The 15,225-nt window shown below is 33.8% G+C and overlaps 1 protein-coding gene across 3 annotated transcripts in view; it reads left to right on the top strand.

Annotated features, from left to right (window-relative positions):
• The window catches only part of LOC129803524 (dual specificity protein phosphatase 15), a 34,488-nt gene extending 21,481 nt beyond the window's left edge, over positions 1-13,007 (top strand). For 2 of the 3 annotated variants that reach the window (XM_055850150.1, XM_055850151.1), the window contains exons 3-7: positions 6,664-7,077; positions 8,233-8,308; positions 8,396-8,473; positions 9,068-9,349; positions 10,790-13,007. In XM_055850150.1, the coding sequence (XP_055706125.1) occupies positions 6,664-7,077; positions 8,233-8,308; positions 8,396-8,473; positions 9,068-9,349; positions 10,790-10,998 (1,059 nt within the window). In that variant the 3' untranslated portion in view covers positions 10,999-13,007. Of the gene's footprint in view, positions 1-1,637; positions 1,769-6,663; positions 7,078-8,232; positions 8,309-8,395; positions 8,474-9,067; positions 9,350-10,789 lie in introns of those variants that run through there. The other variant, XM_055850148.1, reaches the window with a different exon arrangement.
• Positions 13,008-15,225: the final 2,218 nt, after the last annotated feature.

Genomic DNA, 15,225 nt, shown 5'->3' on the forward strand with positions numbered 1-15,225 from the left:
ACCAAAAACCAAATAACAGTATTCAACTAAATTTTTCAAAGGATTGTCTTGTGAAAATGATTTAACTCTAAGGAATTAAGCAATTTTCACATTAAAAAACCTCCCATTTTCTCTACGTGAATTTTCGCGGCATATCGAAGAATGCCGCCAGGCACCACCAAATTCACTTCGGCTTTTATTTTAGCTCAGGTCTGCCCTAAAGGGTCATTAGAATTTTGGAAATCTGTCCGCGGTGTCACATATAAGATTAATAATGTATAATTAATATAAGAGTAAGAAAAGACGGAAAGAGAGGTGTATAGTATGCAAAATTTTAAATGAAAAATCACGTGTGTAAGAAAGAGTACACTCTAGTGGAGTAACACGATAAGTAAGATATTACTGTTCGTATTAATTGTTTTCTGAATCGTATTACAGGCAATTCGAGCAATTTTACATATTGGTGTTAACTGTGATTCGGTCAGTTTTCGAACGAAACGCGAGAGAGAGGCAAGATAAAACACTTGCTATCCTTTGTTGGCATTATCGCAGTTCAGAAAGTATTAATCTTAATATTAAACTTATGTGACATGGTCATGACCATGTCACATAAAGATTAATATTAAGATTAATACTTTCTGAACTGCAAGAATGCCAACAAAGGATAGCAAGTGTTTTTATGGTTTTTATCTTGCCTCTCTCTTGTGTTTCGCTCGGAAACTGACCGAATCACAATTGGCATGCATGGAAAATAGCTCGAATTGAACATAATTCGATTCAGAATGCAATTAATACGATTGAGAAAACAATTAATACGAACAGTAATATCTTACTCATCATATTACTCCACTAGAGTGTACTCTTTCTAACACACGTGATATTCCATTTGAAATTTTGCATACTATATACCTCTCTCTCCGGCTTTTCTTAATATTAATATTAATCTTATATATGACACCACGGCCATGAAGTTTTGCTCTTTTGCTCACACTGTATGTCCGTCATTAAACTTAGAGGCCAAAGGGTAGATTCGCGAGGGACCCGTCCATAGGTCTACGCAAGGACCATTAACGTGCCCCTAAGGTGAACATTTTGTGCAAATACGAAAATACCGATGAATCATTCTTTATGAAAGTTTTTCAAGGTCAAAGGTGAAAATTGATCTAGAGAACGTAGTCCTCAACCAAATGGTATCATGTTTTAGGTGTTGGAAAGGTCTTGGAATTTCTGACAGGCCTGAACTGTTTCCAATCGTTTATAAACCAAGAATGATCCAGTTATGAACTAATAAATACTTTTTGTCAGAAAATTAATTCTATCATTCTTACATTTTCACCCTTTTAGTATTTTAACGCCTTAAATTTATACCCCGTTTTTAGCTAGGTAATATTTATTCACACCGATGACAACTAATTAAATTGGATACATTTAACGAACTTTCTACCCAATTTCATTGTCCACTCCTCTCGAGATTTAATTTTCCAACTATACAAATATCAGCTTCACTTTGAAATTCAATGCAGGAGAGAATATTAGTACGACAAATCGACGATGGTATATTGCAAAGAATTATTGTACAGAGCATATGAGGTCGACGAGACTTCCACTGTTTGCTGTTACTCCCTTCATGTTTAGTTAGTATTTGCGGTTGGCACGGATTAGTTCGCTTTTATACATGGTTAGTCCTCCCACCTGCTCTACCGCAGTTCAAGTCATACCATCGGGAGTGCAAAAGAACGCCCAGCAGAAAAATTCAGTGAAAATGGTGATGAATTGGGAAATGAGTAAGGTACTTTAACCCCGAGTATTTTAATATGAATTTATTCTCAATTTTCTGTGCGTGATTCCATATTCTTTTGTGGTTCTTTATTAGTTTCTGTTTTTATTTTTCCATTCCCACCTTAGTAGGGGGAGGGAAAAAATATACAGTAAAATTCTCTTCTGTCCAAAATAGTCCTCACGCAAATTCCCCCGGTCAAATTAATTATCGAATAAGAAATTCCTAACTTAAAATACCATCACACTACGCGCAAGAATCATCAAATATTTACTTTACTTATGACATTGTGAGAGATTGCAATTCTAAACTATAAATTGCGTAGATGAACTGACAATATTTACGAAAAAATGTATTATTTTGGCAATTATCATACTTTGTATAATATTTATTTAGATTTGAATAGAAAAATATTTCTATGATTGTGAATTCATGTAAATATTTATTTTTTCCTTGACTTTGTAAAAAAAGAACTGCAACTCCAAACTATAAATTACGTAGACAAAGTGAAAATATTTGAGAAAAAAATGAATTCCATTGGCAATTAGCATATCTATTGTAAATATTTTATTGAGAAAGTTGCCAAAATATTTCTGTAGCTAATATTTTTTGTAAATATTGTGGCTTTACGCACCGGAAAGAAACACTCAGAAAAATATGTAAATCTTAAAGTGTTTTGAAAAATTAAAGAAAATGGACAGATAATTTTTGATTTACAAGCTAATTTATGTTAAAATCAAAAACCAAGAAAAGTGCTTTGACATTACATTTACCAACATTACAGTTGCCAAAAGTGAACTTAAAAAAATCCTGAGTGCAAATTCACGAGCGTAACAAGATAAGTTTTTGACTAGTTACTGGTTAATAATATTTTATAAAAATAATTTTACCTCACTGTATAAAAAAGAGAAAGTGTTTTCGAATTATAACAAAATGGAGTGTTGTACGAGATAATTGGTATTGGATATGGCTAAATTTCCAATTAACCAGGCAATCGACAAACGCAATAGACAGTAACCAGTAAGTAGCTGTGACTGGTTACGTTCAATAAAATTGACACTGAGAAAAAAAAGAGGCTACGATTTACTTTTTTTCGTCATAACTTTAACACCTTTTAGGTGTAAAAGTATATCAACATTTTTTAATGTTAGTTTTATACCATTTGAGGATAAAATCAACATGAAAAAGGGTAAGTTTAACCCATAATACACCTAAAAAGGGTAATATATACACCGTTTTCGGATCAATACTGCAGGGTAAAATTAACATTTTCGGAATGTTATTTTAACTTTTTCGGATTTCTCTCACTCAGTGCACAACTATAGTTTTAAATGATTTCCAGCACTGAGAGAAATTCGAAAAAGTCAAAATAACATTCCGGAAATGTTAATTTTACCCTGCAGTATTGATCCGAAATCGGTGTAAATATTACCCTTTTTAGGTGTATTATGGGTTAAAGTTACCCTTTTTCATGTTGATTTTACCCTCAAAAGGTTTAAAATTAACATTAAAAAATGTTGATATATGTTTACACCTAACAAGTGTTAAAATTATGACGAAAAAAAGTTAATCGTAGCCTCTTTTTTTCTCAGTGAGGGCGTTAAGATGCTTTACAAGGTTTAGAAAAACTTAAACATGAAACTGCTTCTTTTATTGTGTAGCTTAGATGAATATTCGAAAAAGTGATTTAAATGTTATACTTTAAAAGGTTTTTCGCCCTCTTTGCCTAGGATTAATAAATTTGTTTAGTGAATCAATCCATGAGGAAAAGAATCGTGCTTAATAATTCGATAGTTCGATTAATCGGTTTATATTGAAACTGGTTTAGACACGTTAGGGATTTCAAGACTTTTGTGTGTTAGAAGTAATGTGATGTTTTTTCATGAATCTATATTTTCCTGTAAGGAAAGATGTTCAAATTTCTTATCTCTAATGATACAGAATAGGGAGCCAAAAGGTGTTCCTTCAACCCTACAATCTAATCTCACATAGGGTAACTGTACATTTCGGCATAATTACATGCAACCACCAAAGTCTTAAGTCTGAAATGTACTCCTCTGTCCCAAACAAAAAAGTCGTACGTTTAATGAAAAGTTGGGGATTAACGGAATGTTTTCGTTATTAAAAAAAAAAATCTTAAGTATGAACTACTCTCCGTCTTCAGTTGCTATATTGAAGTCCACCCACGATGTTAGATAAGGAAATGGTGTCTTAAAGATTTTTTTTATTCTTTTCGAAGAGCAGCGGTGAATATGTAACTTTTGAAAATTTTACTGTAATTAACGTTAATAACTAGAATTTCTTTTAAATTTTTCGTTATGCCATAACTAGGACTCTAGATTCACAAAAAGAGCAATGAAAGCAATCTTTCTCTTTTTCTCTATGCTCTGTGATTTGGGTACTGAGGGAGCATCTAAACGGGGGGATTTTATTTCGAAACCGCCATTTTGACACAAAAGTCCCCCACTGAGCCTTAGACCCTTATACCCGGTGTATTTTGCCTATCTTTCGGCGCTTAAAATCTCCCTCTTCGAAAGCTCCATTTGCTTATGTTCGAATATTTTGACCTTTCAAGTGGTTTTAAATAATTTCTTTTTGCTTTTCAAGAGATGTTTCTCTCGTGAACCATTTTCAAAGTTATCAAGAGTCGTAAAGCTGGTTAAATTGGGACACGGTATCGATCACTCTTCTGAATGTATCGTTTAATCTTCATTAGAATATGGTCGAATGTCGAATTGTTAAATAGACATCCTTGTGTAGTTATGGAATTTGTCAGCTGAAAAGTGATATTCAACTAATTTTTAAAAATTAAAACTTACGATATTTTCTTAATTTAGAAAAAATATTGGCATAAAATCCTGCGGTATGACGGTTTTGATATAGAGGATGTGTGCCCCATCTACTCTTTCTTATAAAGTGTTCGTTACCAGGCATAAATATTAACTTTACTACTATTTAACAAATTCTTTGATTGTAAAACACTGTGTGATTGACGTTCGAAACGTTTCGAAATAAAATAGAAAGTCTTCCAGACTATCTATTTTAGTTAGAGCACACTTGGAGAATATATAACAGAGAATGGAGAAAATTTATCTCAGGAATGAACCACTAAGGGATATTTCCCGAGACTCGCCGGTGCATAGCACAGTAGGGTGCATTTCGAAATCCCCCCGTATAGTTGGTTAAAGATGGTTAAAGATATTCATTTGGACTCTTCGGACGACCTACCCGTAAGTCAACCTGAGGATTATTAATATGCCCCACTTTCCCCCTATCCTTCCCCTTCAAAACAATGTTTTTTTTTTGGTATTGTTCGAAAACTCGTCGTACTATTTTTGGGTGTATTTTAGAAGCTGTCCAGCGGACATTTCGTCCATATATGAAAATACCGTTGAAGCATTCATAATAAGGTTTTTTTAAGAGTAAAGATTAAAAAGGATTAGTCCAGACTTGTGATAAATTCGAAGAAGTCGACTTATGGCGGCGGGGGGTCTAGAAAGTCCCAAGTCATTCTCAGTAACCCTTTGGCACTTAAATCTTACTGAAAAAGATTTAAAGAAAGAAGATTTAAGACACCGTTTTCTTATCTTACCATCGTGGGTGGACCTCCATATTACCACTGAAGATAGAGAATAGTATGTACATAAGATATTCACAAAATACAAAATTTTTACTTTACGCCGTCTCTTCATAGTGATATTCTTCAAAACGTACGACTTTTTTTGGGACAGACAGAGTAATATTTTTAATAGAAAAGTTGGATTTCTGTTACAACTTCTTTTTAAAGAGCATTGCTTGGAACCTTGTTATTATTTATAACATATTTTAAAATGCATAAAAATATAGATAAAGCTTTGGGTAATATTTTGGCCACCTTGATTCTCATAGTTTCTTGTCCTTCCGGAATTCTTTCAGTCTTTTTCACAGCATTTCGTTCGTCGAAGCGACACTTTTTTTTGTTTTTTGCATTGTATGATTTATAGAGAATGCAAAAACTAAAAAAAATCTTTGAAATTGAAGGAACAAAACAAGTGGCCGAAATTGCAAGCTGGCCAAAATTTGGTACAGTTACCCTAAATTATACTTTATTTTTGAAAATATCGTTCCAATTTGTGAGGTAAGAATATCATTCATACCCCCCAAACGTTCGAATTTGGAAGACTCCATCGTATTAGGGGAAAGTGCTCTCCCTTCGAATGTTCATGCCTTCGAATAATTTGAATTTTCTTTAAGTTTTCCTAAGGGACTTACGCATTTCTATAAAATATTAGTTAGCTTATCATCAATTGTTGATAATTCCGTGATAATTTAGTATAAATCTCTTACGAAAAACAAAAGAAATTCACATTATTCGAATGCATGAACGTTCGAAGGGAGGGCACTTTCCCCTATATATGAAATATTCGCTTAAATAATACTCAGAAATATAATATTAAAAATATAAAAAAGTTAATACTTTGTTGTTGTTATATTCATTATAATTCAGAAAAAGAGGTCTATAGGGGAGACCGGGGTAGCATTAGCCACCAAATGAGATTTTTAATTGCGTATAATTTGTACAAAAAATGTTTTTATGAGGCTGATAAATATTTCAGTGAATAGTAAGGGAAGTATATATTTAGAATAAAGAGTGGTTAATTCAATATTGCTTCTCAGGCAAACTATAAGATATCACTATCTAATACTATACGTGGCTAATTCTTCCCCGGTTTCCCCTAAATGCTTTCCAGAGTCTTTAAAATCTTTGACCTTGAAAAATCACTATCAAGAATAATTCAAGGGTATTTTTAATTTCCGTTTAGGTCGTATTACTTTATTACGTGGAGTTTCATCACAAATTATCCCATATTTCATTTAAAGGATATAGTCAGATTTTTTTTAAGTAGATATTTATTGACTGATCGCAGGTGCTTCCTGGGCTATACGTGGGTAACTATCGTGACAGCAAAGATCCTCAGCAGTTGGACAAGCACAACATAACGCACATCCTTGCCATCCATGATAGTCCACGACGTCTGCATCCGGATAAACACTATCTCTGCGTCATGGCGGCAGATACACCGGATCAGAATCTTGCTCAGTACTTTTCCGTCTGCAACGACTTCATTCATGCAGCACGCCTTCGTGAGGGTAACGTTCTCATTCACTGTCTAGCAGGAATGAGTCGATCTGTGACTGTGGCTGTGGCCTACATCATGTCCGTAACACCACTAACATGGCGTGAAGCACTGAAAGTTGTGCGAGCCGGACGAGCTGTGGCTAATCCCAACCTTGGCTTCCAGAATCAACTACAGGAATTTGAAAGCGCTAAACTATCAGAAGTAAGTGCAGATGGACTTTTTATTATTTCGTTCACGAGAAATACTTTTCGTGTTGTGATAAATTGTTACTTCTTTAGTATTATTTTTTATCTTTCCTTCCACTCTATAGTGCTATAGGAAAGAGCCATTTGAAATTGATAAGTAATGGGCAGAGGAAATAGGCATAGGGAGGAGTAGGGCACCTTTTGAATCTTGGCAGTTTTAAAATTGAGTTTTTTTCCTATTTTTAAATGGAATTAGACCTTACTGTGAAATAATTTAGCTCCATAAACCAGTTGTGAACTTTAAGGATGATTGGAAGACCGGTATCTCAAACTTAAAAAAAAATCAGAAAAAGTGCAATTTTCTGACCCCCAATTTTTGACCTTCTCCTCCTTAAAGCATAAAAGTGATCAAATTTGATATTTTGCTGAACAAATTTAATTTTTTACTTATCAATTATAAAATGATAAATATTTGGTTGTTTTTTTAATGGTCTTTTACACGGAGCACTGAGAGAAATCCGAAAAGTTAAAATAACATTCCGGAAATGTTAATTTTACCCTGCAGTATTAATCCGAAATCGGTGTAAATATTACCCTTTTTAGGTGTATTGGGGGTTAAAGTTAACCTTTTCCATGTTAATTTTACCCTGAAAAAGGTGTAAAATTAACAATAAAATGTTGATATATTTTTGCACATAAAAAGTGTTAGTTATGAGGAAAAAAAGTTAATCGAACCCCCGTTTTTTCTCAGTGAGTGAAAAATGTAAAATAAATTTTCTAGTTTGCTGTTAAATAAAAGAAGCTCTTTCTTGTAAATCACTGGTAAAGATGTAGATTGTTGGCTAAAACAAATGTCTTTGCGATTTAAAGTTCGTGACAAAATTTAGTTCATTCTGGACAAAGAAAATTGATAACAAAAAGTTGGACAACCAAAATGTGAATTCCATGCCATCAGACAAGAAGACAAGAAGTTGAATTAATAATGTTGACAATAAAATTGCGCCTTTTTTTGGTGGTACCACCATATCAGAGACATTTTTTCAGGCAAAAGTTTTTTGTTTGAAAGAAAGTAAAAAAAAGTGAAATTTGGCAGTAAAAACTAATTTCATATTTTCCTACACTTCTTTTTTTCATATCTTCATCAAATATTGAAAAAAAAAATGTGAACAAGGAGAGGAAGCGACTGAAAGAGAGATTTCCAAGTTTAGCTCTTGAGCTTACGGATCGTCAGCAATGCAATGATGCTCGTGAGTTGTATTCACAATAACTATCTTATATATTTAACCATATGCATTTACCCACATAAACTTTATTTCATTGTGCCACCACAACAGTGAACAATTACGAGGAACTGCTCTCCAACAAGGACATCTGCGAAGGCCATTGTGTTCGCGGAGAAGTCTGTCCAACAGGTGGAAAAAGTGTTTCATATTATTTAGATTTTCAGACAGAAAATTGGGACAAATAGCCTTATCTTATTTGCTTGCAATTTCATTCGTTCCTTCCACAAAAAAATCATATTTGTTTGTTTAATTAGAAAATAAAGGACCAAATTTTCAATGATTCGATGCTTTTATTTGTGAAATTTGCATGAAATATCGGACAAATATCCCTTTAACGGAAATGTTAAAAGAAAAACTTTCTTTTCCGTTAAAGTCTCACTAAATTCTCAACACCTGCCAGAAATGTCTTTAGCTGAATTGATTTTATCTTGCATTGTCCTTTAAACTTCGTATTTTCTGTGGCTTCTTTTTTGTTGGAAATTTCTTTGTGAAACTTTCATATTTAACATTTTGTGCCTTGACAAAAAATTCTCATGAAGAAAAACTTGCTTTTGGCAAATGCTTCAAAGAACAATGTGAAATTGTAGCATAAAAACTTCTGTGTCAAGTTTCGTTCAATATTTTAGTTTCTTTATCCTCAATCAGCACCGTAAGATCAAGATTGAGACATTTATTTCCTTCCTCTTTACGATATATTTTCCTCTTTTTGCATGACATATCCAGGTATGTGCAATTCGGCGACGGGTAAAGGAATTTTCAGGCGGAAAAGCAGTACATCTTCTACGTCGTCGCGAAGCAAATTGGCACCACCTGGGACAGCACAATCTTGTCCTACGTCACCGCGACGTAGTCACAGAGTCAGCCGAGATCCAGTTTTACATGATTTACCTGGAACCAGTGAAACCGATGTTGATGTACAACCCTCAACAAGTCTCCATCGATCAGCTAGCACTGTCAGCTCATTAAGACCAAGGAGCAGTCCAGCTGGACTGTATTCCTATACAGGTTAGTCACTATATTATCTGGAATTTAATTCTCTGCACTTTTTTTTAATGCATATCCAATAGACTTCAGAGGTCTTAATTTCTTTAAAAAAAATATTGCTAAATCTCAATATTTTAAATCGATTTTGATAACTAAAGCATTACACTACATTTCGTGGAAACTTTGTGATTAATACATTAACTATAATTAATATACAGACCTTCGCGGCCCAATTATAATCCCTCGATTTTTGCACTTCCCAAATTTCCACTTAAACCACTTTTCTCAACATTATCTTCGCGTTTCGGACGATTTCTGAGATGTGGCGTAATGTTGTTTGTCCGTCTGTCCGACCATTACCACGCCCGGAGGCCACACGGTTAGAGATGGAGACCTGTGACCTTTGAAAGACCCCCCATAAGTTGACCGCGGGATCATTAACATGCTCCTAGTCTTTCCTCGACCTCTACACTTCCCCTCCAAAACCATGTTTTTTGGGATTTTTCGAAAACGCGTCGTTCGATTTTTTTCATTTTCGGATATGTTTTAGACATTGCTTAAGTGGATATTTCGTTCTTATACGAAAATACCATTGAATCGGTTATTTTGGAAAGCGGGACAAAATTTTTTGGAAAGTTGGACATATTGATATTAATGACAAAATATTATACGACATATGTATGTAGAAAATCAAATATTGAGGGTTTTCTGTGTATACTTGCATATTATATAGTTATGCTAATCCCTCCTTTTATGTCCGGGTAACAGTTGAGGAACGCTAATTACCAAGAGCTTCCTGGACGTCCACACAAAAAGAGGTTCTGTAAATTTCACACACGCCTCGCGCTGTCCAGCAGTTATAGCTTTAAAGCGGATGCAACTTTTTAGCAGATTTGGATACCTCATCCGGCCAGGTCCTTTTCCACTTGCTTTGGGAGTTCTGTAGAGGCTCCTATTTGCCTTTCTCCAGGCATTTTTGCGATATTTACTAACCATTCTGTCAGAAAAAGTGGTCTTCGGAATCTGGACTTAACAATATTTCACAAATTGTGCCGAAAAATCAAACAAAACACTTTAATATTTTTCCATAAGAAACAGAGAAAATGACAACTATCTTGTTAAATTCTTCTTGCAAGTCGCTCTTTGATTGTTTAATAACGACTTTTGCATTTTTAACTTCTCAAATAATCACAAAAATAGGTTTAATAATCCTTTTACCGAAAATTGAAATATCTAATTGATTTATTATCAAGTTTTTATGGAGGTGTCTCATATTCCACACAGCTTTGTCCAACATTCCAAACTGTCTCGCTTTAGACAAATACTGTTTACAATAATTTTATGAAAAAAATTCAATATCTGTAAAGGGTACCCTTTCCTATTATATTTTATCAGCTTTTTAAAAATAATGAATTTTCCAAAACCAGAAATCTAATGCAAGACTTACCTTTATCTCTGTAGGATCCGCTCCAACATCCGTCCATGGATCTCGCGTGGATCTCTCAAATGTAGGCACAGGATCAGCAATTTATGTTGGATGTGCTCCAAATTCACGTGGTTCCGTGACATCAGTCCCACGTCTTCAGTCCTCGAGTCGTTCAGGCTCTCAGCTCAGTATCATCTCTGTTTCAACTCCACCGAGTACTCCAAAGCGCTCTCAAAAACGATGAAGCGCCTTTTACATTCGCCCAACTGACAAAGTAAAGGAACCATCATTCAAGAGCATTATATCAATTGAATAGTCAACATTTCATAGAGTTTAAGACAAAGAAGAAAGAATTTAGAAGAAAACAACTACAAAATTATACTTTCTTTCCTGTTAGTAATGCAACAAGAAAAATTTGTGAGATAAATTTCCTTCTCCAGCAGCTTTTGTAGTAGCTGAGACACATTAGTAACAAAGCTTTATCACCATTAGCCACAAAATACAGCAAAAAAATGTGCAAAGGATGATAAATAGAAAATATAATTGATGATATTTTTGTGATATTAAATTGAGAGAGTGAGATAAATCAAAGCACAAAAAAAACACATTCAGATCATAATGTGCAAAGAGGTGCGAAGAAATTAATAATTTCATATTTTTTTAGATTGTTAAATAAATACGAAAGCAATTTTAAATTATTAGCGCTTATTAGAAGAATGATAGCGTGTGTATGACAAAAATTAGAGAATCCATATAAGGAAAAAAAAGTTGTTGAACCCTTGTAAAGTTTATAGAATTGTTAATGAGTGAACGGATAGTTGAGCCCGAAAGTAAAAGGAGTTGTTAGGAAAAGAGAAATGCAGTTTTGCATGTAATTTTAGATAAATTTTCGCCCAACAAATGCAAAACCCATGGCCCTATATACCCTTCTCATAGAGAATCCGATAAATGATGAATATGCATCATCATGATACCCCTTGAGGTTCATGAAGTATTTTTACACCTTTTTATTACACTGAGGAATTGTAACTTAGAATGAGAATATTTTGCTGTTAAATCAAGTCAATCTTAATGGAAGTTTGTATTAAGGAATTTCTCAAGTAGCACAAAAAATTAATTAAACATTACAAAAGCATATTTTATTTAATTAGTGGAATGAATATTAAAAAATAATAGTAAATCAAATTAAATTATTAATACTTAATTGAAAAAGGATAAACCCAGTAGATTTATGAAATTCAAGGAGTTTTTTTTTAGAAATTGTAAAATCATAAGTCGGGTTCTTTGAACTAAAATAATTTTAGATGTGCATAAAGATATTTTGGTAAAACCAAAATTTTCCTTCCTTTTATCTTCCCGAAAAATGACTTTTTTAAACATCTAAAAATAGAATTTCTTATTGCTCAAATAATTTACATAATTAAGAAGCCTTTTCTGGTCCAATCTTCATCGAGCCATGAAATGCACAAATTGTGTTGCAACTTTTTCATAACTTTTGTAAGATTCATGTGAAACGTTGTAACTTATATTTCACCAACAGCAATATAATTATAATAAAAGAGGTGCCCATAGAAAATGACTTATCGCTTTATATTGTGCTTATCTTTTTTATTTCGGTAATTTATCTGTCATCTTAAACGAATAAATGACACTTGTGCTAAACTTCGTATTTTCCAATAATTTCATGAAATTCTTAGCTTTCTCCTTTTGAAAATTACTATTATGATTTATACTTAAAAAAAAATTATTTGGAACATAGGTCAAGTAAAAAGTCCTGAGGCCTTTTCGCAAGATTTCTTTAGTGAGGAATTGGATGAAAAACTGACGTGATACGTATAGATAGAGAACTTTCTGGTGATAGCCAGTGGATTTTAAGTCACCTCACAGAGAAAAACCTAACAAGACCGCATTTAACTCTTTCGCGTCATTAGGGTCATATATGACCCGGGGAAAAAACAATTTCTTTTGACTATTTACATTAATTGAAATCTATCGGTTTGTGCACAACATCATAATAGAAGGATGTAAGATTCTTGGCTAATTTTCTCAAGACTCCAGATATTCAGGAAAAGAAAATATTTGAGATCAAAAATCACTAATTTCGAACTTTGTGAAATGACTTTTCTTTTTCAAAATTTTTTATATTCATTTATTTTTTTTAGCAAAAAGTTCTTTAGAAACACAAAATAGAATATCCAAAGATTGTATATTGCATATTTTGATATAATAAATTACTCTCAATTTTCCAAAAAAGCGTGTAGAATTTTCCGGGTCATATATGACCCTATAGTCCCCAAGGGTAACAGTGTTTTCGTCCCAAACCTGTAGCGAAATGTAGTTGGGACATTGTTTTTCTTTGTGAAATGCAGGTGGGACATCTTGCTCCTGGACATTTCATCTTATATCTGATGAATTATAACATATTTTGCAATATTTTAGAGTATTCTGCAAGCGTCTCATATTGTGCAATTGTATTGTGTGTGAATAAATATGTGGATAAGTTTATTTTTGCCAAATACCAATCAAAATATTGTGACAGTGACTGTTCAAGGGATTACCAGGAAGATTCCTTGAACACCAGGAGTACAGTGTTCATCTAGACAATCCAGTTTGCCATGGTTTTGGCCAAATTAGTAACTTCAAGCAAAAAAAAACTCTTAAAAAGCCCGTGATATAGATTTTGAAAATGGTATGTACACTTCCCTTGAGGACAACAGGGTCATATATGACCCGGGGTTTTTCCGAGTTTTCACGCAATGGAAAATTTTTTTCCTCTCTGAACTATTATATTTGATCATAAAGCATTAGGAAAAACTCAATTTTGCATGAATTCATCTGCTGAATAAAAGTGGGACGCGAAAGAGTTAAAAAGATATATAGTATATTTATCCCTCTTTACCAGGCTCAGAGTCTTGTACACAAGGCTCACCTCTATTTTAACATACAGTAGACTCTCTCAAATTCGGGCATATCGGACCGAAATGTCAGCCGAATTAGACAGAAATTCGGGCGACAAACTTTTTGAAATGCAACGATTTTTTATTCATGTGCATGCATATAGATATTGAGTTTACACACTCATATATAACGTAAATTGCATGAAAATCCCTCATTAATGCAAAATCACGTCAAAACTAAGACAAACCATGCCAAATTTGAGCATATTTGTTTCATTTGATAATCATAATCAAAGTTGAACAACGACAACAAACTTTTTTCAAATGTAACCGCTGCCCGAATTAAAAAGTAGCCCGATCTTAAAAGAGCCGAATTTGCGAGAGTCTACTGTATATCGTGTAACGGTCACGAGTACAGAAAAATTCCCATACGCATTTGAATGTGAAAGTAAGAAATTGGCTTCAACTTTGAAGGTCACTCACCGGGGACTAGGTCCTAGATATGGACCTTCTTCAGTGGTCGATTAAATTATGTTTTTTTATACTTTATGAGGATCGTTATTTCGTGTATGGGATTAGACAATATCATCACTTTCAATTTATCAATTGAGAAGGTTTCTTTTTAGGAAACTGTTTTCACTGATTGATTTCACGTGAGCAATATCTTACGATCGGTGGCAGCCAAAATCCCGAAATCTAAAATCCCGAAACCAAAATCCCGAACGCCAAAATCCTGAAAAGGCCAAAATCCCGAAAGCCAAAATCCCGAATGTTCAAAATCTTGATAGGGATTAAATTATATAGAGGAAAATGTATAGAATAATTTCCCAAGACACAGAAGATTTCCCTTTGCCTCCAGCAAGCGCGGGTGCAGTCGTGGCCTTTGAGAGTTTAGCATTTGGTGAAGCAAGTTGTATGTAAGAGCTTTCCAAAATGAGGGTAAAACAAGAGAAAATTTGATGTATTCTTCATTATTAGGGTGAAAACACTTTAAGAACTCGTGTCAGCACCTATTGACAAAACGTTGTATTACTTATATTTTACTAGATACATTAAATAATTTTCAATATTTTGGCAAGTGTCAATAGGGGTTCCCTGTCGAACAGACGTTCCTCCGACCCTACTACGACACAGGTAAAAAAGACGAAGTCTGTGAATCCGAAAATAATTGAAAAATCTTCAGTCAGTTTTAAGAAAAACCAAAAAACATGGTTTTGTTGGGAATGGGAGGGGGGTAGGGAAAAAAGAAAACAGACCGTTGGAGATAATGTCCACTTATGGGAGGATCATCGAAGACCGGAAGTCGATATCACTCACCGTTTGACCTCGGGAACAAACTTAAGGCCAAATAAAAACTTTCTGGTAAAATGTTTAATTTATTGATATACTTGGGTATACTTAACTGATTCTCTACTGATGAAGACCGATGAAGCCGTGTTCAAAATTTCAATATCTTTCCAAAAAAATCCAAATTTAACCAAAAATGTTGAAAAATTAGCCTTCCAAAGTGATTGACCTTTAATCTTCCATAACTCAAAATTACGAATTTTCCAGGCAGGGATGTTTGGACGAAA

This window comes from Phlebotomus papatasi, chromosome 2, assembly GCF_024763615.1.
Source record: "Phlebotomus papatasi isolate M1 chromosome 2, Ppap_2.1, whole genome shotgun sequence".
Taxonomy (NCBI): domain Eukaryota; kingdom Metazoa; phylum Arthropoda; class Insecta; order Diptera; family Psychodidae; genus Phlebotomus; species Phlebotomus papatasi.